At 49.0% G+C, this 25,534-nt stretch overlaps 2 protein-coding genes across 8 annotated transcripts in view; both read left to right on the top strand.

The window, feature by feature from the left end:
• Window positions 1–229: 229 nt before the first annotated feature.
• On the top strand, window positions 230–8,679 carry Apoc2 (apolipoprotein C2). 6 transcript variants are annotated; one of them, XM_038339748.1, is made up of 4 exons: window positions 233–387; window positions 7,826–7,900; window positions 8,059–8,218; window positions 8,420–8,679. In XM_038339748.1, the coding sequence occupies exons 1-4, from the start codon at window positions 312–314 to the stop codon at window positions 8,505–8,507; spliced, it is 399 nt and encodes a 132-aa protein (XP_038195676.1). In that variant the 5' UTR covers window positions 233–311; the 3' UTR covers window positions 8,508–8,679. The 6 variants fall into 6 exon arrangements, with proteins under 6 accessions (XP_038195677.1, XP_038195676.1, XP_038195675.1 ...); XM_038339745.1 differs by having other exon boundaries at window positions 248–387; window positions 7,724–7,900; XM_038339751.1 differs by lacking the exon at window positions 233–387 and adding an exon at window positions 5,047–5,457.
• Window positions 8,680–17,572: 8,893 nt separating this feature from the next.
• Window positions 17,573–25,534, top strand: part of Clptm1 (CLPTM1 regulator of GABA type A receptor forward trafficking) — a 31,227-nt gene continuing 23,265 nt past the window's right edge. The window contains exon 1 of one of the 2 annotated variants that reach the window (XM_038340058.2): window positions 17,573–17,659. In XM_038340058.2, the coding sequence (XP_038195986.1) occupies window positions 17,588–17,659 (72 nt within the window). In that variant the 5' untranslated portion in view covers window positions 17,573–17,587. Of the gene's footprint in view, window positions 17,660–22,293; window positions 22,360–25,534 lie in introns of those variants that run through there. The other variant, XM_038340059.2, reaches the window with a different exon arrangement.

Raw genomic sequence — 25,534 nt, 5'->3', positions numbered from 1 at the left:
TATAGATTGTAGTCTCAATCAATGTATAGACTGTAGTGAGAAACAGGGTCCAGGAAAAGTTTGGTGGAGGAAGGATTAGAATCCTCTTTGGTGTCAGAGCTTCTGTCTTCTGTCAGTCCAGGGCAGCACACTGGGAGAGCAGGAAGGAGGGAGGCAGGCAAGGGCGGACAAGGCCTTTGACTGCCAGTGTCAGGAGGCCTGTCTCTTTGAAGTTCTGCCAAGGGGAGTGGAGAGGTGACAGAGGGAGGTCTCTTTCCAGTGCAGAGTGGAGCACAGAGGGACAGAGGGACAGAGGGATCAAGTCCCCAAAAATGTCCCTCCTGGGATGCAGGCTGCAGGCCCTGCCCTCACTTTGCTTCTCAGTGCTGCTCCTGGCCAGCCTTGTAGGTGAGGAGTCGGGGACGTGCTGGAGGTGGGATCCTCTGGGTGGGGTACCACTGTGGTTTCATCAAATGTGTCAGTAGCTATGTAAGACAAGTATAGCACACACGCGTGCGCGCACACACACCTACACACACACACAGCCACACACGGGGATAGAACATAGGGTCTTCAGATGCCAGGCAAACACTCAACCACAGGGGGTTTCTTTTATTTTGTTCTTTAGAGACACAGGCTTGTATAGTCCGGGGCTGGCTTTAAACTCCAGATAAGGCTAAGGATGATCTTGAATTTCTAATGCTCCTGCCTCCATCCTGAAGTGCTCAGATTTCAGGCATGCCCTGCGACTCCTGGGTTGTGTGGTGCTGGGCGTCAAACTCAGGACCTCATGCATGCAAGACAAGAACTCTGCCAGCCAAGCCTTACTTATCCTTGGCTGCTCGGTCGCAGCTCCAGCAGTGACAAATGTACATGTCCCCTGATGGTCACCAGTATGATTTCTGTTGCTGTTGCTGCCTAATTCTGTCTATTCGTGATTTTTTGTTGTCAGGCTTTTTGTTTTGTTTTGAGAAAGGATCTCAGGTAGCCCAGTCTGGCCTTGAACTCCTGATCCTCCTGATTCTACCTCCTAAGCTCTAAAATCCCAGGCATGCAATGCTTCCTGGGTGGACATGTGTGTGTGTGTGTGTGTGTGTGTGTGTGTGTGTGTGTGTGTGTTTGTGATTCTCTACAGTGTCCATGTAAAAGTTCTAAGTGTCTAAGTGTGTGGCTGTTTCTGTCTGTGTGTTCACACATGGCTTTTTATTTTGCTCAGGTATTCAAAATTCTCATGAGAAGAGTATGTTGGCACAGGTCTGTAATCCCAGTTCCTCAAAGGCTGAGGCAGGAGGATTGATGGTTGGGGTCTTCAGTCTTTAAAAATTCAGAAAATAGCCAGGAGGTGGGGGTACACATCTTTAATCCGAGCACTCGGGAGGCAGAGACAGGTGGATCTCCATGAGTTTGAGACCAGCTTGGTGTACACAGTGAGTTCCTGGTGAGCCACGGTTATACAGTAGTACTCTGTATAACATGCTGCGGGGCTGGAGAGATGGCTCAGGGTTGAGCACTGGCTGTTCTTGCAGAGGACCTGAGTTCAATTCCCAGCACCCACATGGCAGCTCACAACTGATCTCACACAAACATACTTGCAGGCAAAACACCAATACACATAAAATAAAAATAAAAATATACATGCTTCTCCTACAGACAGTGCTGTTGGTGCCAGGTCCTTTCCCGTGTATTTCTCTTGTGCTTAGCTTAGTGCCCCTTTCACAGAATGGGAGACTGCGTCTTGGAGTAGTGAAGTCATAGGTGAGGCTTAGGACAGCAGGTGACATAAGTGTCTTGGTGCTAGAGTACATTGTGGTCTGGGTGTGATGGTACGTGCCTGGACCCCCAGCACTTGGGAGGTGGAGGCAGGAGGATTAGGAGCTCAAGGCTAGCATAAGCTACATAGGAGGCTGCCGGACAAGCTGAGGCTTTGGCTTGGTTGGTAGAGTGCTTAGCTAACACACAGAAAGCCCTGGGGTACAGCCCTAGCCCTGCATGAACCAGGACAGGAACACACACCTGTCAACCCACGGCTTTGGAGGCAGAGTCAAGAGAATCAGCAGTTATCCTCAGCCTCATGAGACCAGCCAGGATTACAAGAGACCTGTCTCAAAACAGACAGACAGACAGATATAGATAGATAGATAGATAGATAGATAGATAGATAGATAGATAGATAGATAGATAATAGGTTACAGGTTGGAGGGATGACTTAGTTGTTAAGGACAGGTGGTTAAGGACATGTACTGCTCTTACAGAGGCCTGGAGTTCAGTTCCCACCCTCACAACTGCCTGGAACCCCAGCTCCAGGGGATCCGATGCCTTTGACCTCCATAGGCAGTGCACTTGCTTAAATACTCATACAGACAGGAACATATACACATAATTAAAGTAAGTCTTCAACAAATGGCAGAGGCAGGCGATATCTGTGAGTTTGAGGCCAGCCTGGTCTACAGAGCGAGTTCCAGGACAGCTAGGGCTACACAGAGAAAGCCTCTCTCAAAAAAGAAAACACAGAAACAAATGAAAAAAAAGAGGTTAAAACAAAACAAAACAAAAATACAAGCATGCGTGCCTATACTTGTGTGCTAGTATCCTCGGGTGAGTCTCTATCTAGGTGTGTGGGTGCTAGAGCAAGAGGTGTGTGTGTGTGTGTGTGTGTGTGTGTGTGTGTGTGTGTGTGTGTGTGTGTGAAGGAAGAGGAAGAGAACTGTGACCCCGGAGGGACTGAAAGCAAAGCCGAGGGCATGGACGAATTAAAGTGGGCTTTTGCTCCTCAGTGCATGGAGGCAGTCACTGGTTTTGTGGGAAGAACTGGGAGGCAGGGGCCGTTCCGGGTTAGGGGTCATCGTTGGGCAGTAGGGTTAGGCGGTTGGAGGAAAGAGGCACCATCTGGGAAGTGAAGGTGCAGACTGAGCAAGAAATCTCAGGAGACAGAGCCAAGGGAGGAACCAGCAGAGGGAAAGGGAAAATGACAAAATGGCAGGAGGAGGCAATGGAATCAGGAGCCAGTCAGCCAAGCTGGTGGACAGGGCTGGGCAAGGTGTACAAGATACAGGGCACTTCCTGTATTCTTGCTCCTAGGTGGCACAGTAGCCCTCAAGTAGGAAGTCACTGTGCCCCTTTTACAGGATAGGAAACTGAGTGTAGGACTGAGGAAGTGAGATGTGGCCTGTGGTGACGGTGACGGGTGACATGGGAGTCTGGGTACCAAGGTGAGTTACACCTGCCCCCAGGAGCAGCGCACAGTGGGAGAGGAATGGGGTTCTGGGATCCGGGCCCACTCAAGCTCCTCTGATATTCCCAGCATCCGTGACCACAGAAAGCCTGCTCCCCACGCCTAGCCCTGAGATCAGCCGCTGGAGCCTGGTGAGGACCAGGGTGATGGAGCTGGTGAAGCCGCTGGTGACCAGGACTAGGGACAGATGGCAGCGGTTCTGGTGAGAGAGTTCTGCTACTTGGCTGGGAAGGAACGCCAGAGTTAAAGGAAAGAGAGCCAGAGGCTAGACCCTGGGTCTGAGAGAGGAGGGCTGGACCCCTAGGTCTGTGGGTCTGAGGGAGGAGGAGGCTGGGCCTGGACCCCTGGGTTTGAGGGAGGAGGGCTGAACCCCTGGGTCTGAGGGTGACTAAGAGTCTGGAGTCTTGAGACTGAAGAAGGTCAGAAGCAAATGGGCCAAACCCCTGTGGTATCCAGGATGTCAACTAAGATGTCCCCTTTACACAGGGTCCCTGGGGCTGTCCAGGGCTTTGTGCAGACCTATTATGAAGACCATTTGAAAGACCTGGGTCCTCGCACTCAGGCCTGGCTGCAAAGCTCCAGAGACCAGCTCCTGAACAAGACCCACAGCCTGTGTCCCCGGCTGCTCTGCAGAGACTGAACTCAGGGTTAAAGTGCCACACACCTCCCCCCAACCTCCAGCACCCACAATAAAGGTGTTTGTTCTTAAACTGTGTCATCAGCTGAGTAGCTCCACTTGAGGCCAGAGGTCACCGCTTGTCATATCTAGGAGTTAATAAGTGGAAAGGCTGTCACCTGGCAGGGAGGACACTAGGCAAGCTTTAGTGGAAGGGGACAAGGTGATAAGCCCCCCTCCCCTCATGGTTCCGGCCTGAAGTGAACTGGAGACTTCCAGGCGCCTGCTCAGATCCAGGAGGCAAAGCCTTGAGGGTTGACATGGTTCAGAGGAGCCATATCTTTATAGTGTCTCTTCCTTCCTTGACCATGCAGACCTTAAGCCCTATTCCAAGTGGGTTCCTCAAATCCAACCCTCTCAAATCCAGGGATTGGGGGGTTGTGTCTCTTTCTTTTGGGGGAGGTAGTTGGGGAGGTCCTAGGAATTGAACCCAGCACCTCACACATGCCAGGTAAGTTCCCTGTCACCGAGCCACACTCCCAGCCCTCTTTTAAAAACTACATTTATGCTGGGCCATGGTGGCACACCTTTAATCTCAGCACTCGGGAGGCAGAGGTAGGCGAATCTCTGTGAGTTTGAGGCCAGCCTGGTCTATAGAGTGAGTCTAAGACAGTCAGGGCTACACAGAGAAACCCTGTCTTGAAAAAACAAACAAACAAATTACATTCATTTAGGGGATGACAAAGTAGCTAAGAGGTTAGGGCAATGGTCTGTTAAAAATTACACTTATTTATGTGTGAGAGTCTGTGTGTACTTGCTTAGGTGCATGTATCATGTGTGCTGTAGAGGTCAGAAGACAACTTTCGGAGTTGTTCTGTGCCTTCTCTTGGGGAACTGACTCAGATCCTTGGTCTTGGTCCAAGCTCCTTTACATGATGGGTCAACTTCCCAGAATTATTTTTTTATTAATTAAATGTTTCATTTATTTTATATTCCCACTGAAACTTCCCCTCCCTCCTCTCCTCCCAGTCCCAGAATTCTTCTTATCTTTCCATGTATTTTTAGACAGGATCTCACCATGTAACCCTGACTGTTCTGGAACTTACCATGTTTCCCTGGTTGGCTTTGTTTTTTCCTTTTGAGCTGGGTATGGTGCTACAAACCTGTAATCCCAGCACCTGGAAGATCAGAAGCTCAAGGACAGCCTCACCTACGCAGAGAGTTCCGGGGTAGCCTGAGCTACCTGAGACCCTGGGTGAATAAAACCCAAGCTGAGCCTTTTGGTCTTCAGATAAAATCTTGCTAAGCCACCCAGTGGTTCCTGTACTCACTCTGAATTCATGATCCTCCTGCCTCAGTCTTCTGAGAGAGATTGAGATCTCAGCTCTGCCCAGTTTATGGATAGCTCTTTCAAAATGGGGCTTCCCTGGGGTTTAAGCTGGCAGGGGACGTCACTGGCCACTGCCCTTCCAGCCTTGCCACCCCACCCCCTCCACGGCTCTGTTGGCCAGGACTTTGGCCTAGGACAGAGGAGCTGCCTGATATGGAGGGAGGGGGCCCTCCAGACCTATAAAACCTGCCAACCCACTGGAGTTAGTGAGGACAGTCCCAACTTGCCCGTTACATTCAGGTAAGAGAGGGACAGAGGGGAGGGGGCAGGAACATCAGGGAGGGACAGAAATCCCTAAACCAGAAATTACAGGCGTCACCTTGTTAGAAGTTTGTATTGGAATCATGGAATGGAAGGATTTTTATTTTGTTTTGTTTTATTTGGGACAAGGTCTTTCACTATGTAGCCCATGGTAACCTTGAATTTTTGATCCTCCTGCCTCAGGCTAGTCTGCTCTGGTGTGTCTGACTAAAACAGTGGAGTTCAGATTTGTAGTCTGTTTAGCTTGGCCCTTCTCCCAGGTTTCATCTCTACCTCTTTTTCAAAGGATTTTTTCCAAGACAGGGTTTCTCTGTAGCTTTGGAGCCTGTCCTGGAACTAGCTCTTGTAGACCAGGCTGGCCTCGAACTCACAGAGATCCACCTGCTTCTGCTTCCGGAGTGCTGGGATTAAAGGCGTGCGCCACCACTGCCTGGCTGGATCTCTTATTTTTTTTTTTTAATGTGTATAGATGTTTTGCTCCCATGTATGTGCACCAGGGGCAGGCTTGGCTACCTACCTGAGGAAGAGAGCATGGGATTCCCTGGGGCTGGACTCCGACAGCTGTGAGCTGCCACGGGGGTGCTGGGAATTGAACCCAGGTCCTCTGTAAGAGTGGTCAGTGCCATCTCTCCAGCCCTGATTTCAGCCTGTTGCTGTCCCAGTTTTCCATTCCCAAAATATGGATGGTGACTCTGTGCCTTGGTTAGACAAACCTCTAGAGTCACAAGTCTTGGCGTGGACTCTGTCCCAGGGTGTTTTTTTCTGCCAAGCTGGTCTTGAACTCACAGAGATCTGCCTGCCTCTGCCTCTTGAGTGCTGGAATTAAAGGGGTGCCCCACCACTGTCTAGCTACATTTTCTTATATTTTAGTTTTTTGTTTGTGTGTGTGTGTGTGTGTGTGCCCACATGTGTGTGCATTGGCTCACACGTAGAGGTCAGAGAACAACTTGCAGTTGGTTCTCTCCCTCCACTATGTGGGTTGCAGGGATTGAACTCAGGTCCTCAGGCTTAGCGGCAGATCCCCTCACCCACTGAACAAATCCGCCCAGAATGCCCAGCTTCATCCTCGAGGTTTTAACAAAGAATGTGTTTGTTTTAAAAAGGGTTTGTTTATATTTTCTACTAATCCAGGCCTGTTTAGGCCTCCTGACAGCTTTCCTGAGGGAGCAAATGAACGAATGAACGGAGAGGTGTTTCTTAGTTTCTTGGTCTGGGATTCACGGCCGGCTGTATTGAAGGCCCTGAGTGAGATCCCTACTACTTGGGGAAAAAATGTCCCCTGACATTGTGGTACATGACAGTACTCTTGTACACTCAGCACTCCAGAGGCAGGGGAATGTTCAGAGTTCAATGCCAGCCTCATCTACTCAAAATGAATCTGTTTTTATTTTTGTTTTCTTGTTAGAAAAGGAAAGGAGAAGGCAGAAATTGTCGCAGAACTGGAGTTGTGGCTCACTGGGTAGAGTGCTTGCCTGATGTGCTCAGGGTTCCAGGTTCAGTTCCCAGGACCACAGAAACTAGGCATGGTGGGACACATCTGTGATCCCAGCACTGCAGAGGCAGGAGGATCAGAAGTTCCCAGTGAACTTAGTCAATTTGTGGCCAACACGGTTTATATGAGACTCTGCGTTCAAAAGAAAAGTGGTGGGGGTTTGGAGAGATGGCTCAGTAGTTAAGAGCACTTGTTGCTCTTGCAGAAGACTTGGGTTTGGTTCATGGCATCCACATGGTGACTCACAAACCTAACTCCAGTTTTAGGGGATCTTCTGCAGGTCCTAAGCATGTGCTCGGTACTGCGTGCAATTATATACACACAGGCAAAAATTCCATATACATTTATTATATTATTATTATTATTATTATTATTATTATTATTATTATTATTAGGTTTTTCAAGATAGGGCTTCTCTGTAGCTTTGGAGCCTGTCCTGGAACTAGCTCTTGTAGACCTGGCTGGCCTCAAGCTCACAGAGATTCACCTGCCTCTGCCTCCCAAGTACTGGATTAAAGTCATATGCCACTATCCTTGGCACTTAAAAAAAAAGAACCAGGTGTGGTGATACACACCATCAACCCCAGCACTTGAGAGGCCAAGGCAGGTGCCTATCTGATCAAGGCTAGCCTGGTCTACATAGTGAGCTCCAGGTCAGGCGGGACCAGATAATGAGAAGTTGTGTTGCTCACCCTCTTCCCCCAAGAAGCGTCTACAGTAGAACTCCAGAAGACACCTTATCTGAATGAACAGGTTTTAAGCCCTTGTTGGGCAGGAGCAGGGACAGAGAAAGGTCCCCAGCCACCCCTAGCAACGTCCAGTTCAGTGGTTCTGCTCACACGACACTGTCCTCAGTGCTCCAGGTCACAGACGGCATGGGCTCTCGGTTCCTCCTGGCTCTCTTCCTCGTCCTCCTGGTGTTGGGATGTGGTGAGTGGGGCTTCAAGGCAGTGGGGAGAGGGTGGAGGTCAGTGAGGAAGGGGTGGAGTCATCTTCAAGCAGGTTTCCACATTCCTCCGCCACCCCTCTTCTCCCTCACAATGCTTCTGCTTGCCTCCAATCTCACCATCACCTCGGGTTTCTCCCAGAGGTCCAAGCGGCCCAGCAGCTGCAGCAAGATGATCCAGGCAGCCCAGCTCTGCTGGACAAGGTGCAGGAGTCCATCTCCAGTTACTGGGACACGGCTAAGGCGGCTGCCCAAGACCTATACCAGAAAACATACCTGACCAGTGTGGATGAGAAACTCAGGTGCGTCCTGCCTGGTGGAGACAGATCCCAACACACTCCTGTAGATCAGGGACCATGCCCAGCCTCCTCTCTCAGACAGAGGAATATAGGCCCCATCTCATTTTCTCTCCAACGCAGAGGTCCAGACCCTGCTTTGTCTCCCTCAGACCCAGGGCTCCAGTTTCTAGGCTCTTCCTCCAATCCCCTGTGCTTTCTCTCCAGGGACATGTACAGCAAAAGCTCGGCGGCCATGACCACTTACGCCAGCATTTTTACGGATCAGATCCTTACTCTCCTAAAGGGCGAGTAAACGCCGTGTGGGGGGTGGGGGGGGGAGGGAGAACCAGCCCTCGGGCTCTTTGCCCTCATCACCTGACCAGGATGGGTCTACATTCCACTATCACAGCAGCCCTTGTCTTCCTGTTCCCATCTCCAGACTGAATTCTTTCAGTGAAAGAATAAAACAAACCCAGTTCACTGACTTTGGTGTGGCCTTTTTTCTGAGACTCCCAGAGCCTATGGAATTTAGTCAACATTTGATGGGTGTGGTTTTCTGGCAAGATGGCTAGCATATGAACATTTGGTGAGCACCTGCATGCCTGTGGCTTTAACCCCAGACATGGTGCATTGGAATGAAGGGGTAACTACAAGCCAGGTATGTGGGTGTGAACCTGAGCTTGATACCTGAGGCAGGAGGATCATAGCAATCTAAACCCCGGGCTACACAGTGAGTTTTAGTTTTCTTTTTAAATTACATTTATTTATTTATTTATTTACTTGGTTTGTTTTGAGATGCGGTCTCTCCACGTAGCTCTGGCTGTCCTAGACTGGCTCTGTAGACCAGGCTGGCCTTGAACTCACAGAGATCCTCCTGCCTCTGCCTAACTGGTGCTGGGATCAAAGATGTGCACCACCACACCCTTTTCCCTCTTTTTTTCTTTTTTTACACAGCAAGATTTTTGAGGCCATCTTAGGTGGCAGTGTAAGATCTGTCTCAAAACAATCATACAAATAACGTGCGTGCGCGCACACACACACACACACAATTTTAAAATAACAAATACATAATTTTAATACCCCCAAAATATCCAGATGTAGCAGCTGGAGCCTATATTTACAACACTCCCAAAGTCTTGAGGCGGAGGCAGGGAAATCAGAAATTCAAGGTTATTCTCCACTATATAGTGAGTTTCAAACTAGCTTGGGGTGCATGAGACTCTGTTTCAAAACCAAACCAAACCAAATAGACAAACACACACCGGGCTGGTTAGGTGGCTCTGAGAGTACAGGTGGTCTATCCGTGGAACCCACGTCAAGCGGGAGGGGAGAACCACTCCACAAAGCTGTCCTTTGGCCTCCACAGGTATGTGCGTGTATATGTATACACTTATACATATACATACAATGGCACACTCCTTTATTTTATTTTATTGCTTTTCAAGACAGGGTTTCTCTGAATAACAGTCCTAGCTGTCCTAGATCTAGTTCTTGTAGGCCAGGTTGGCCTCGAACTCACAGAGATCTGCTTGCCTCTGCCTTCTGAGTGTTAGAATTAAAGGCATGCACCACCACCACCCAGCTAATTCCAACCCTTGGGAGGCAGAGGCAGGCAGACCTTTGTGAGTTCGAGGCCAGCCTGGTCTACAGAGTTAGTTCCAGGACAACTAGGTCTACACAGAGAAACGAAACCCTGTCTCAAAAAACAAACAAATTGCCCAGATCACGGAGTCCCCCCAAAACACAACCAGGAGACCAAGTCCTGTATATAAAAGATTTTTTCTTTATTCTTACACAAGTTTGCAAACTCAGTCTCTCCGTGTGTCCAACGTATTAGGTGGGCATGGTGGCACACATCTATAATCCCAGCACCTGGGGGGCAGAGGAAGGCAGATCTCTGTGGGGAAAAAAAAAGAAAGAAAAGAAGAAGAAGCCATCCGGGCAATGGTGGCACACACCTTTAACCCCAGGCAGGCAGATCTTTTATGAGTTTGAGGCCAGCCTGGTCTACAGAGCGAGTTCCAAGACAGTCAGGGCTGTTACACAGAGAAACCCTGACTCAAAAACAAAACAAGTCAATAGCTGAAAGCATTTTGATGATTATAACTTCGTCATAAATTTCCTTTGTTTGTTCTTTTGTTTACTGAAGATAAGGTCTTACATGCAGCCCAGATCTCCCCCTTACCCTCTTGAGAGGACTGAGGACAGGTCTGTGTTCCTCCCTCCTGTGTCCCATAGGTGGCGCCGTTGGTCCCGTAGAAGACCCATGTCCTGAATTCTCTTAATTTGTTCGGCAATAACCTACGTACCAGTCTTTCAATACTCTGGGGCAATTTTCCAGGTCCTGAGGCAGGGCAGCTGTGAGTTCAGTAAAAAACAGGGAGCTGGAAGGAGGGGCGGTGGAAGGCTCCCAAGTCCCCAGGGCCTGGGAAGAACTGAGGCTGCCAAGCTCTGGGGGTGTTTGGGAGGGGGAGATGCAAGGGGAACAATTCCCGCTCTGTCCAGTGTTTCCCACAGACTCAAGCCAAAGGGAACCACTGCCCAGGCCAGTTCTGCTCTCAGCCAATCCCGGTGCCACCCGCGAATTCCTTTCTTTCTCGGATTCCCAACCACCTCCGTTTAGGACCCCACTGTCCAGGCGCCCAGATTCTGTCTCTCTAAGAACTGAGTGATCGGAACCCTAGATTTCTCCTTTCTCAGACTTAGGACTGTGGATCTTGAGTTCTGTCTCCTGAAGACTTAGAAAATGGGGTGGGTCAGTCCCCCTTCTTTGGAATCTGTAAACACAGTTCCTGGTGGAGTTGGGTGCCCCCTAATGGTGAACAGGATGAGTCGATTCTGTGATCCACTTAACGTTATGATTCAAACCGGCTCTGAGTGCAGGCCAAGAGAGACCTGTAATCTCAGTTTATGACAATTCCTGCCCAGCCTCCACAACATAGTGAGAACTTTTCTCAACAACAAAAGCCTGGTTGTTTGCTTGCTTGCTTGTTTGTTTTTTCAAGGCATGTTTCTCTGCACAGACCTGGCTGTCCTGGAAATTGATCTGTAGACCAGACTGGCTTCAAACTCACCTGCATCTGCCTGGAATTAAAGGTGTTCAAAAAGTGCTGGGGGGTGGTGGCTGGAGCACACCTTTAATCCAAGCACTCAGGAGGCAGAGGCAGGTGGATCTCTGTGAGTTTGAGGCCAGCCTGGTCTACAAAGCAAGTTCTAGGACAGCCAGAACTAAACAGTGAAACCCTGTCTCAAAAAACAAACAACAACAAAAAAAAAGCCCTGGTTTTATAGTGCTGGATATTGAACCCAGGGTGTCATGAGCTCCACCAAGCACTCTATTAAACACCCTCACCCTCATTTGAATGTTACAAAAATTAATTTTGTGTTTGAGTGTTTTGCCTGCCTGTATGTGAACGACTGGCATCCAAAGAGGTCATAAGAGAACATTGGGTCCCCTAGAACCGTAGCTGCAGATGGTTATGAACTTCCATGTAGGCACTGAGAATTGAACCTAGGACCTGAGTTCTCTAGCATCCAGTGCTCTTTCTAAGGTTTATTTATTTTATATGTGAGTGCTTTATGTGCACTTAACACCTTTAGGCCAGAAGAGGCCATTGGATCCCGAGAGAGATGGTTGTGAGCTGCCATGTGGGTGCTGGGAATTAACTCAGGACTTCTGGAAGAGCAGCCAGTGCTCTTTCACTGAGCCATCTCTCCAGCCTTGCATCCAGTGCTCTTAACTACCGAGCCAACATTGCAGCCTTCATCTGCCTGCCTCTGCCTCCCCAGTGATGCACCACCGCCACCACCCAGCCCAGCCACACCCATATACTTCAGTTTCTTCTTGCCATGTGGTGACGAGAGCTTGGTTTTTTGATTCAGCAGTGATCCTGAAGTCAGTGCTGGGGACACATCAGTGACCACAGTAATCTCAAGTCTGGCCTGCATAGTGCAGGGAGACACATTCAGTCATGGGAATATTGCTACTCAATAGGCATATATGGGGGAAATGAGGAGACTAGAGAACCTGGAGGGCTTCCCAGAGGAAGAGGTACTCCCAGAGAGGTGAGATCTAAAGGATAGGAGAGCAAGCAGAGAATAAAAGGGTAGATGCTTACTGTTTACATTTTATTGCGATGGGGGGCATGTGTGGAAGTCAGAGGGCATCTTTTAGTAATTACTTGTCTTTCATCATGTGAGTTTCAGGACTTGAACTCCCAACAGTGTTATCTTTACACTTTTGATCTTACTAGGTCTTTACAGTGACCATGCTGGGGGGGAGGGGAGTAATATAATTCATAGCTAGGAGGAAGGGAGATGCTGTCAAGCCATTTAGCCTGTCAAGCGCAGATGTGGATTTCTTTTCTTCTTCTTTTTGCTAGACAGGGTCTCTAGTAACTCAGACTGACCTAGAACTTGCTATGTAGTGGAGGTTGGCCTTGAACATCTGATTCACTTGTGTCCAGGATTATAGGTGTACACCACCATGCCCAGCTGGCTGTGGTACTAGGAATGGAACATAGGGCTTCCTCCATAGGTTAGGAGTTCCACCGAATTTCATTCCCTGCCACAACCTGATATGAACCCAGGTGAGACTGAGGCAGGAAAGAAAGACGAAAAATTGCCAGCGGTGGTGCACGTCTTTAATCCAAACACTCGGGAGGCAGAGGCAGGCAGATCTCTGTGAGTTCAAGGCCCAGCCTGGTCTATAGAGCTAATTCCAGCACAATCAGGGCTACACAGAAACCCTGTCTCGAAAAGGCAAAAAGAAAAAGGAAAAAAAGATGAAAAATCAAGGGAACAAAGGGAGAAAATGAGAAAAGGAGGGTCTCTCTCTGGGGATCCTGTTTGCCTTTTTTGCATAGTCAGAAAACTTGAGGAACCAATGATACAGCAAGAATTGCCTACAGGAACAATCCATGTCTTCCTAAAGTAGTTTGAGTGAGGATGTCCCCTCCCACATAGGTTCAAGACATGTGAACACCTGGTCCCATTTGGGAATCTTTAGGATGTGAGGTTGAGCTAGAGGAAATATGTCACTGAAAGTGAACGTTGACAGAGGCATCATGATGGACACAGCTCTCTCTCCCTCTGCTCCATGCATGCATTTGAAGGTTAGCTCTTTGATTCTTGCTCCAGTCACAGTACCTGCTGCCTGTTGCCATGCGTCCCTGCCACGTTCCATATGGTTCCCTGGAACCATAGCCCAAAACAAACTCTTCCTTCCAAGATCACTTTTGGCCATGGTATCTTATCATAGCAATGGAAACGTGAATGATACAGACTTCACGTGGCTGGCTGCGACCTCAGAGATCCACCTGTCTCTGCCTCCCGAGTGAGGGCTGGAATTAAATGCATTTGACACCACTGCCTGGCTAATTTATTTATCTTTGTTTTAGGTACATTGGTCTTTCTCCTGCATGTATGTGAGGGTATCGGATCCCCTGGAACTGGAGTTGCAGTCGGTTGTGAGCTTCCACGTGGGGCTGGGAATTGAACCTGGGTCCTCTGGAAGAACAGCCAGTGCTCTTAACTTCTGAGTCGTTTCTCCAGCCCCTTATGATAAAGATGTGCTATTGATTGGGTCTGCGGAGATAGCTCAGCTGTTCTTCCAGAGCACCTGGGTTCTATTCCCAGCATCCACATGGCCACTCAGAATAATCTCTATGGCATAACTGGATATCAACATGTAGAAAAATGAAAATAGACCCATATCTATCACCATGCACAAAAATCAAGTCCAAATGGATCAAAGACCTCAACATAAAGCCAGCCACTCTGAACCTTATAGAAGAGAAAGTGGGAAGTACACTTGAACGCATTGGCACAGGGAACCACTTCTGGAATATAACCCCAGCAGCACAGACACTAAGAGAAACATGAATAAATGGGACCTCCTGAAACTGAAAAGCTTCTGTAAAGCAAAGGACAGGATCAACAAGACAAAACGACAGCATACAGAATGGGAAAAGATCTTCACTAACCCCACATCAGATAGAGGTCTGATCTCCAACTCAAGAAATTGGACACCAAAAGATCACATAATCTAATAAAAAAAATGGAGTATAGACCTAAACAGAGAACTCTCAACAGAGGAATCTAAAATGGCTGAAAGACACATAAGAAAATGTTCAACATCCTTAGTCATCAGAGAAATGCAAATCAAAACAACTCTGAGATTCCATCTTATACCTGTAAGAATGGCCAAGATCAAAACCACTGATGACAACTTATGCTGGAGAGGTTGTGGGGAAAAGGGAACACTTCTGCATTGCTGGTGGGAATGCAAGCTGCTACAACCCCTTTGGATGTCAGTGTGGCGATTTCTCAGAAAATTAGGAAACAACCTTCCTTAAGACCCAGTAATACCACTTTTGTGTATATATCCAAAGGATGCTCAATCGTGCCACAAGGACATGTGCTCAACTATGTTCATAGCAGCTTTGTTTGTCATAGCCAGAACCTGGAAAGAACCTAAATGCCCATTGACCAAAGAATGGATAAGAAAAATGTGGTGCATTTACACAATGGAGTACTATATAGCAGAAAAATATCAACAGCTCGAATTTTGCAGGCAAATGGATGGAGCTAGAAAACATTATTTTGAGTGAGGTAACTCAGCCACAGAAAGACAATTATCACATGCACTCACTCATAGGTGGTTTTTAAACATAAAGCAAAGAAAGCCAGCCTACAAACCACAATCTCAGAGAACTAAAAGAGACTTACATAGATCTAATCTACATGGGAAGTAGAAAGTATAAAAAGACAAGATCTCTTGAGTAAATTGGGAACATGAGGACCTTGGGGGAGGGTTGAAGGGGGAGGGAAGCAGAGAAAAATGTAGAGCTCAATAAATATCAATAAAATAAAATTGAAAAAAAAATAGTCTCTAAATCCAGTCTTAGGGGACCTGGTGGCTCTAGGTACATACACGGTGCACATCCATATGTGAAGACATAAAATAGCCAGGTGGTGGTGACACATGCCTTTAATCCCAGCACTCGGGAGGCAGAGGCAGGTGGATCTCTGTGAGTTTGAGGCCAACCTGGTCTACAAGAGCTAGTTCCAGGACAGGCTCCAAAACTACAGAGAAAAAACCCTGTCTCAAAAAACAAAAACAAAAGACATAAAGTAATCTAAAAACAATGTAAAGAGTTTTCAGTGGGGCTGAAGGAATGTCTCAGCAGTTAAGAGGGCTTGCTTCTACCTGACCAGCATTCAGTTCCTAGCTTTTGGTCGGGCAGGCTTGTCTCCATCTGACCAGCATTCAGTTCCCAGCCCTTTGGCTGGGCAGGCCAAACTGTTCGTAACTCTTTCTGAAACAGAGCATAGTTATGTAGCCCAGACAGGCCTAGAACCCAGAGATTTGCTTGCTTCTGCCTTCCGAGTGCTGGGACCAAAATCGTGTGCCAACACACCCAATCCTTGATTGCAGTCCTTTGGGAGATATTGGAGCTAATCTAAATTTTGATTTTGTAGCTAATTAAATTATGGCATTCTAGCTTAGTGTGCTAGCCATAAACCTGTTTATTCCAGCTCGGGAAGCTGAAGCTAGAAAATGTGACAAATTCTATAACTGCCACATTTCAAGACCATTTCATTTCCCCTTACCAGGTCAAAACAAACAAAACACAAAATAGGAAGGGTTGTTAAGCTCATGGTTCATGTCTGTATCCTTAGCACTATGGAGGCTGAGGAAGGAGGATCACGAGTTGAGTCCAGCCTGGGGTACAGTATGAGATCCTGTCTTTAAAAAAAAATTGTGCCGGATGGTGGTACACACCTGTAATCCCAGCACTGGGGAGGGAGAAGCAGATGATCTCTTTGAGTTTAAGAACAGACTGGTCTACAGAGCGAGTTCCAAAAGAGCCAACGCTAGAGAAATCCTTTGTGTGGGGGGATGGGGTGGGGGGAATACTCAAAACAAAAAAATCTGTCTTTCACCAGGCAGCGGTGGCGCACACCTTTAATCCCAGGGAGGCAGAGGCAGGCGGATCTTTGTGAGTTCGAGGCCAACCTGGTCTACAGATGAGTTCCAGGACAGCCAGAGATACAGAGTGTAAAATTTTAAGAAAACTCTGAGGACAATTCTGAGCCCTCTCAGTCTCAGCAGTGGTGCTCCCCTCCCACTGGGAACCAAGGACCTAACAACTACACATGCACGTACTGAAATGTTGGGGACTCTGAGTCCTTGTGAATGTTCTATTGAATAAGGGGCAAGATAACCCTTAGGTGTTGACTCAGTTCCTAATGTTTTGACTCAGTCCCTGAGAAAGGGGTAAAGTGACCCTCAGATGTTCCCTCTTACCTCATTTGATCTGGCAACAGCCTTCCAGCCAATTATTGGTAATAGCCCTTTTGAAAAAGCCAATCATAATAAAGAACAATCCCCCCCCCACCCCCTCCCTTGTTTCTGTGGCTTTTTACTTTTAAAGTAGCCTGTACCAGCCTTTAGGGGTCTTTCTGGCTTCACCAATACTGAAAGACCCTGTCAAGACAGAACTAATAAAATCCTCATGTTTTTACATCAACTGTGGTGTGAGAGATGGTCTCTTGGGGCGACTACTCCTGGTAGTTGGCCTCTAGGGTCCAACAAGAGAAACCCCGTCTCTTAAAAAAGAAAGAAATCCTGTCTCTCGAAAAGAAAAAAAACCTCAAAATAAATAAATTCATTTGAGTCCATGAAATGGTGTTTAAAAGCGGTGAGGTTTGCTAAAAAGCATAAAGCTCTATTGGAGCGCACATTAAAGTGCCTAAAAGTTGCTAGGGTCCCATTTCCAGGTGTGGTGTCGTTAAAAACCCTGAAATAGGGCCTCTGAATGCTACCACCTTCGGGGACTTGATGGCGAAGGCTTAGACTAAGGAAAACCACACCAGAAGTAAAGAACACAAACTAACGACCACCCGCGAGCCCGAGAACTACGGCTCCAAGACGGTTCACCACCGCCTTTCCGTCCGAGCGGGCGTGGCTCCAGCGGGTTTTCTACGGTGGCCGGAAAAGCTCAGTAACTATAGCCTGTAGAACTCGCGAAAAACGCCGAGAGTAAGCGGAGCTGATTGCTAGGAACGACCGTACAGTCCGAAAAGACCGGCCAGCTTGGCCCAGGGTATGAGAGGAACAGTTTAGACTAGAAAGAGCGCTTCGGAGCAGTTTCTTCCTGTTAGGTCAGAACAAACAAACAACACCCCCCCCCCCCCCACACACACACAAATAGCCTCCGGAGAAATGTTAGGGCGGAAGCAGAGTACGGTGGCCCAATCGGGCTTTCAAAGGGGTCCGGATACGGTAGCCTGGCGGGGCAGGCGAAGTGTGAAATCTCGCGCGATCGCGCTGGCGCCGTCGGAGACGGGGCGGGGCTGGCGGCGGGGGCGGGGACCCGGAGCGGGAAGATGGCGGCGGCGCAGGAGGCGGACGGGGCCGGCAGCGCCGTGGTGGCGGCCGGGGGAGGCAGCTCTGGTCAGGTACGGAGGCCGAGAGGTGCCTGAGGGGGGCGCTTCCCCAGCGGGGGGCACTCCCGCGTTGAGTGTCTTGTCTCTTTTGGAGGAATCGGGTGCACCGGGGGCTCCTTGCCCCAGAGGGACCTTGACTATTGGGCCCAGGCAGCACTCGGCCGCCCAGGAGGCCGGGCCGTGGCGGGAACCGGGTCCTGTTGCGCGCCAGGTCTCCTGCAGGCTCGCGCCGGGCGCCAGCCAGACTCCCAGCTCGAGCCAAGGAGAGGGACGCAGACTCGTAAACCCAGACGTCCTAGGTTCTCTACTGTGCTCCAGGCTCCAGCACCGTTCCTAGAGTGCTCTGGTGTTCCGGGTCCGCTCCGCAGTGCCTGAGATACGGGGCAGTGTTTGGTTAATCGGGAGTTTTCTAGCTCTGGGGAAATACGGTAATTATGGTGGGTAAAGGGCATGGGCTGCGGAGGCCGACAGACCCATTTTACAGACGAGGATCCCAGGGACAGCAAGACGAAGACACAGAAGGTCACCCAGGTTAACTTTGGCAGCCGCTCCATGAAAAGGCTGACTGCGGGTGGTCTGTCCTGAGCTGGGTGCTCTCTGTCTAAACTGACCACATAGAGAAATTGGTCCAGATGCATTTGCCTGCTAACCCAGCACCACTCAAACTACACCGAGACCTCGGAGCACACCAGTTCACTCAGGTTCCATGCAGGCTTTTGGGAGAATTGATGGAGTGACAGCAAGGTGCTGTCGACCCACCCACCAGGATGTCACTGACACGTAGGAGGCTGCTCAGGGCTGATGAGTACCGCCTGGGAGGGAGGCAGGAACCTAACTCGGTGTGACCTTGGACAAGTTTTTTTTCTGTGGGCCTTTATTTCGCCAGTGGTTAATGGACGAATTGGGTGGGAGGGCTAGCCTTGTGGGCTGTAAAGATGGCTCGAACCACATCCCTGCAGTGAGGAGAGTCGGTGAAGAAGCTGCAGTGTAAACAGAAGAGTAGAGACAGAAGTCTGGATGGAGGCTGCAGGATCTCCCAGGCAGGGCAGATACGCTTTCTTGGGGGGAATTATCAGGCTAAAGTTATGAGATAGAGCCCAGCATATCTGGACTAAATCTTTCTGGCATTTCCAGCCAGCCTTAGGGTGCAGGCAGCTCTGGGAATTGTCGTTGGTTGAGTCCTTGCTAGAATGAGTGCGTTGGCTGGGTCTGTAGGGACTTCCTAGTCTCTGAACTGTGGTCCTACCTCCTTTAAATGCCTATTAATTAATGGGTGTCAGTGGCATGAGAGACCAAGACTTACAGTGTGTTGAACTTCCAGACACATCTGGAGCCTCTCTGGTTCCCATCTCTGCCCTAAATCTTTTGTCTGTTACTTGAGTCAGGGTCTTTTTATGAAGCTCAGGCTGGCCCTGAACTCACCACCCTTCTGCTTCAGCCTCTTAAGTGCTGGGATGATTGGCATATGTCACTAATCCTAGCTCATGCTTGTAAACTTTTAACATCCTTTGGTCCTCAGGATGAAGTACACACTTTTTTTTTTAAGCAGATCAAGACCTGGCATGACTTTTTTTTTGGATTTTTTTTTTTTTATTAGACTAGGCTTTTTTTTAATTCCTTTTTCCTTTTTAGTCCTTTCTCTCTCTCCCCGCCCCTTCTTATTTTTCAAGACAGGGTTTCTCTGTGTGTAGCTCTGGCTGTCCTGGAACTAACTCAGAGATCCGTCTGCTTCTGCCCCCCACCCCCCGCCAATACTGCCTGGCCTAGACTAGGCTTTTTAGCACCCTTGGTTATTGACATTTTGAGTTGGGAAATCTTTCAGTGTGGGGCTGCACCTGCACTCTAGGATGCTTAGCACTGCCTCTGGTGTTTGTAGACTATGTTGTAGTGGGCATGCACCTTCTTGGCTTGACAACCAAAAATGTCTCTAGAAACTTCTAAATGTTCTTGGGGGTGGAGCGGGCAAAATGACATGTGCTAGAGAGCCAGGGATTGGAGAGTGTCCCCACTGCAAACCTGACCTCCTGCAGTGCTTCCAGCGTCCCTCGCAATCTCCTTCTGTTTCTCACTCTCGGGTCCTTGTGTCTGCCCTCTCACACAGGTTCCAGGAGCATCCACTAAGGAACCTGGGAGGCAGCTGTAATCGCAAGGCATGTGCAGGACCCATGGGAGGCGGGGCAGTTTTTGTTTTTGTTTATTTGTTTGCTTGAAGAGAAGAGTCTCCATGTAACCCAGGCTGGCCTCAGATTCAAACTCCTGCCTCAGCCTCCTGACAGGAGCCAGCATACCCCCTACCTGGATGATCTTTACTTGTCCTCTGATCTTAGATTTCCTCTCCCAGGTTGGATCAGGTGTGCCCTTTGGGCTCCAGGGGTTCTGCTGGGCCAGCTACTCTGTTGGGATTGTCTTCTCCACTATACTCTTAGCCAGTACTAGCCAGTATCACTAGCCCCTCAGCTCAGGGCTGGCCCAGAGAAGATGCTAAGAGGGGGAAAGTTTGTGTTTGTTTTGAGACAGGGTTTCTCTGTGTAACAGTCTTGGGCCTCATTCTGTAGACCAGAACTCACAGAGATCTGCCTGCCTCTGCCTCCGGAGTGCTGGGACTAAAGGTGTGCACCACCACCGCCTGACTGTTCTGTTTTTATCAATGGTATAGGTAGTGGGACCCAGGAGGGTTCCTGCATGCTTAGCCAGCCCTCCACACTGAGCTGCACCCTATCCCATCCCTGGCAGGTGTTCTGTGCCAGCTCACTTCTGCAGCAGTGAATGGGACTTAGCCAGAGGCTGGACTGAGTTGGCGTCTGGGTGGTCATGGTGGATCTCAGCGGTCCTTGAAGGCATGGTTCTATACAGCTGTGGTGGTCACAGCTGCTCCCAGACTGGTTGGAGCCTCAACAGGACCTGTACTTTCTTCTCTGCTACCTTCATGTTTTCTCCCACTGTCCCCTAGCCGGCTGGCTTAGTAGGGAGCAGGCAGATCCTTCCCTTGCCCGTGTCACAGCAGCCTGCTCCTCTTCCCTCCACAGGTGCCTGACTCTCTGGGGACATGGTTGTGGGTAAAATAGGCTCTGCTTTCCCAGACCGTGTGAGCCCACTCGGAGGTGGGGAAGCATGGATGGGGACACAGTAATAAAAATCTCCCTGATCTCGGATGGCAGTGACTTGGACAGATGTATCGCTGGGATGTGGTATGGAGTGAGGGGTGGGTAGGTGGGAGAGCTGCCATTTAAGTACAGTCTTGGGGAAGACTTCTCAGAGGAGGTGGCACTTTGTCAAAGACCTAAGAGAGGTAAAACAGAATTTCCAGAAGGAAAAACCATTGATGTGTGAAGGCCCTGAGGTAGAAGATACGGGGCATGAGGAAGGGCATCAGATAGGCTAAGTAAGCATTGTAGCCAGACAGGTAATGGGGGAAAGAACAGAGAAGTGGGGAGGCATGCCGTGCCAGGCTAGCGAAGATTTGGCCTTGACTCTGTGGGCAAGGGGAGCCACAGGAAGGTCACCTCTTTTTTGAAGTCCAACTTAGATATAGTCACAGTTGTTTGAGAGTGTAGTGGCTTTGGATGTACTCTACAGTGTGAGGTCACAGGATCCTGGTTTTAGGATTTCCTTCTTCAGAACCCAAATCTCAGATGCCCAAGTCCCTCTGTAGAATAGCACACTGTTGTCATGTAACCTGCCTGCCTCACGGTCTGTGCTGGTGGGGTGGAAATGCTCTGCAAGTAGCTAGCTGCTGTGCTTTGTTGGTTAGGAGATGTGACAGAAAACAGACTGTAAACGTGCAGGACAAAAGCAGTTTTAGTTTTTGTCCTTTTAGGTTTTTTTTAGATTGATTTATTTTTTTCATATGAGTGTTTTGCCTGCATGTATGTATATGCAGCACATGTTTGCCTGTTGCCTATAGAGGTCAGATCCCTTAAAACAAGTGATAGATGGTTGTGAGCTCATAACTGCTCAACTATCTCTCCAATCCTGTTTTTTTTTTGTTGTTGTTGTTGTTGCTGTTATTGTTTCTGTGGGTTTTTTTTTTTTTTTGGTTTGGTTTTTCTGGTTTTTTTTTGTTTGTTTGGTTGGTTGGTTTTTGGTTTTTTTTTTTGAGACAGAACTCTGTAGCTTTGGAGCCTGTCCTGGAACTTGCTCTGTATATCAGGCTGGCCTCGAACTCACAGAGATCCACCTGCCTCTGCCTCCCAAGTACTGGGTTTAAAGGCGTGTGCCACCACCTAGCTTTAATGCTGTTTTGTAGAGAAAGGACCTCATGTATAACCTAGGCTGGCTTCAAACTCAAGGCAGCCCTCTAGCCTTTCCTTCAAAGAGTTAGTATTACAGGTATACACCACCTCACCTGCTTAAATGCAGTTAAAACTCTGGGGTTGGAGAGGCTGGGGAGATGGTTTGGCCATATAAGCCTGGCAACCAGTGTTTGTTCCTATAGTCTACATAAGAGCTAAGGGAGAGTTAACTCTAGAGTTGTCCTCCAGACGCCACACACATCACACACACGTTCACACTCACACACATAACAATGAGAAGTAATTAATTACTCATGTATTGACTTTTTTTTTTTTTTTTGAAGACAGGGTTTCTCTGTAGCTTTGGAGTGTGTGTACTTCTTTGAGACAGGAGCTTTCTTTGTATCCTTGACCGACCCAGAACTCACCATGAAGATCAGATTGGGTTCAAACCCACAGAAATCTGCCTGTGTTTGCTTCGTGAGTGCTGGGGTTGCGGGATTGAGCTGGCTGGCTCAGCCAATGAGAGGCTATACTGCTTTTGTGGGAGACTGCAGTTCAGTTTCATCCACCCACATTGGGCAACTCACAAGTAACTGCCTTGTAACTCCAGCTCAGGCTCAGCAGCCTCCAGTGCAACTGCATGCAAATGCATATACAGTGTGTATGCACATGCTCACATACACAATTAAAAAACAAAAGCCAGGGGTATTGGCACACACCTTTAATCCCAGCACTTGGTAAATTTGAGGCCAGCCTGGTCTATATAGAAAAGTTCTAGGACGCCAGGTGATGGTGGCGCATGCCTTTAATCTCAGTACTGGGAGGCAGAGACAGGCGGATCTCAGTGAGTTCGAGGCTAGTGTGGTCTACCAAGCAGTTTCAGGACAGCCAGGATTATTACATGGAGAAACCCTGTCTTGAAAAACCAAAAAACAAACTGAGAGAGAGAGAGAGAGAGAGAGGAAAAAGGAAGAAAAAAAGTTCCAGGATAGCTAGGACTACGTAGACCCTGCCTCAGAAGACAAAAACAAAACAAAGCAATGTTTAGTGATAGATAGACAGACAGACAGACAAAAACCTTTGGGTGGCTCAGTAGTTAAGAACACTTGTTGCTTTTTCAGATGACAGGATTTGATTCCCATCACTGTGAGGAGAAGCAGCCAGGTGTGACTTCAAATCCTGACCTGGCCGCCACCTCACTTCCTGACTCTGAGTCTATTTAGACTTGCTGAGTTCCACCTTCAGCCTTCTCAGTGAGGTCCGGTGGAAGGTTTTCACCTTGTAGCCAGACAGGTCTGTTGGCCCTTATACTTTCCCACCATTAAAACACCCTTCCCTAGGTTCCCCATGTGACTGCATCTCTCCCAGCCTGCGAGGCTCACTGAGTTGTTGACCCAGTCTGTGTGGGTTCCTACATCTCATGTCCTGGTGTCTGTCGCCTTCTGCTTATTTCTCCAAAGCATATTTTCTGTTTATCTTAGTTATGTATTTTAGGAAGAACATTGATTGTACCACAGAAAGGGCTGGGTAGACACTAGACTACTGCCTAAATCAGGTCAGGGATAGGCTGGTAGGTAAGCAGGTAGGGAGAAGGTAGGGAAGCAGATGTAAATGGATGCTAGGTCGGTCGGTAGGTGAGTGTCGGCGTGGTAGACATGTGGCGCTGCACGCGGCTCGTTACTACTTGTGCTGTTCTGCAGGCATGTTTCCATCTTGCTGCAGCCTGGGCTGCCACCTAGCTCAGGGCCTGGCACACAGTAGGAATGCAGATCAGTTCTGGGAACCCATGGAGGGGAGCTTTTCTGTTAACTCTGTGCCAGTATTTTCACAAGTTTATCTCCAGGGCATAGGGCGTGCGTGACATGCCTAAGGAGTCTCAGGCAAGAACCGTGGGAGAAGTTGAGGTCTACTGGATCCCAGAGTTGACCCCTCCCTGCCACCTCAGTGCTGTCCTGCACTTTGGGTAATAATAAGAAGGGCTCTTGCTGGTAATGGGGACAAGAGGTAACGAATGACACCTGTCCTGCTCCATGACTGCTGTGCTCTGTTCCCTTTTGGGTATTGATCAGGAAAGATGTGTGAGACTGGAGTTCAAGGTCCTGGGAAAGAAGGCTGAGCAGTGGAGCCTGGGGACCATGGGTGTGTGTGGCCCTGGGACATTGAGGCACTTTATCTGTTGACTTCACAGGTATGATCAGGCGCTGATTCTCCCCAATACCCATGGTGGTGCAGCTCCTGTCCACCCCCTTTTTAAAGATTGGTTTGTTTTATTTTATACATCTGAGGACTTTGCCTGCATGTATGCATATATACTACATGCATGCCTAGCACTGTGGAGGTCAGAAAAGTGTGTTGGATCCCCTGGAACTGGAGTTATGGATGGTTGTAAGCCACTGTGTGGGTGCTGGGCACTGGGGTTCTCAGAGCAGCCTGTGCTCTGAACTACTGTGCTTCCCTAGAGCCCTCAGGTACTGCCTTGAAGGCTGACGGGATGGCATAGCTGGCAGGAGAGATGGACGAGGACAGGACTGGGGAGCCAGCAGGGCCCAAAGAGAGGCTTTCGAGACGGCCTTACCCTAGACTCTCCCTCCTGGCTGTCAGAGTGTCTCTGGTGTGCCTCTGCTTCTGAGGGGTCTTGTTTTGAGATAGCATAGACTGGCTTTGAACTCCTGGTTCTTCGTCTTTCACCTCTCAAGTACTGGTATTATAGACATGTGCCTCTCTGCCTGGTGAGACACGATTCTTTCCACATCATCCCTACTTGATCCCTTCTCCCTGTTGTCTTGCTCTTAAATAACCCAGACAAGTGTCTTAACCTCTCTTGAGTCTTTGCTCAGTTGCAGAGTGCAACTGATCGGAGCTTGGTGTCAGGCTGGGTGCGCAGGGATGGATGTTTGTATACCGGCGCACAATAGTGAGGTTCTGCTCCAGGCTGTCTGTTTTCCCTGCTGGACTGCAGCACTGGAGAGAACCCTCATGCCCAGGGAAGGACCTTCCTTGGTGGCCACCTCCTTTAATGTCAACTGCAGAGTCCTAGGACAGCTCTCTGTGGACAGTGTTCAGTTTGGACTGTTGGACTGTCCCTCAGCTGCTGGCTGTATCTGCTTCTGCTCCCTGCCCCAGAGTACTGTGATTTAGTTCTTAGCACCTGAGCCCTAGGTCTGGCCACAGATTCCCTCTGAGCGCCAACTTCTCGGTGCTGCCACACAGGTCAGTGCGTTTGTGTCACCACCATCCCCAGCACAGGTATTGGTGGTAGTATTCAGGCATCTGTACTGGCCTGCCCTTGAGGTCCTGACAGGATCCATCCTCAGCTGCAGCCGCTAAGAGCACCTTCTGTGCACATTTGCTACGTTCCCTTTTAAAAGGTGGGCCTTAACCAATCTCTGTCTCTTTCTTTCTCTCTGCTTCTCTGCCTGTCTCTATGTCTCTCTTTGTCTGCCTCTCCTTTTCTGCTGCTCCTGTCCCCAGAGTCTGGTCTCCACTCTCCCCTCCTACCTTTGCATCTGAGCTCTGTCACTCGGCCTCTTTCTTTCACGTGCTGCCTTTTTAAAATTACGATACCTGGGGAGCAGTTTCCTCTGGAACCCTCCTTCCTGGGCACTCCTGCGTGTGCCTTTCCTGAAGATTGGTGAAACCCTTATGTGTTCAG

Source organism: Arvicola amphibius, chromosome 8, assembly GCF_903992535.2.
Source record: "Arvicola amphibius chromosome 8, mArvAmp1.2, whole genome shotgun sequence".
NCBI classification, from domain to species: Eukaryota; Metazoa; Chordata; class Mammalia; order Rodentia; family Cricetidae; genus Arvicola; species Arvicola amphibius.
The sequence above is the reverse complement of the archived record's forward strand: the minus strand, read 5'-3'. Positions and strand labels throughout refer to the sequence as shown.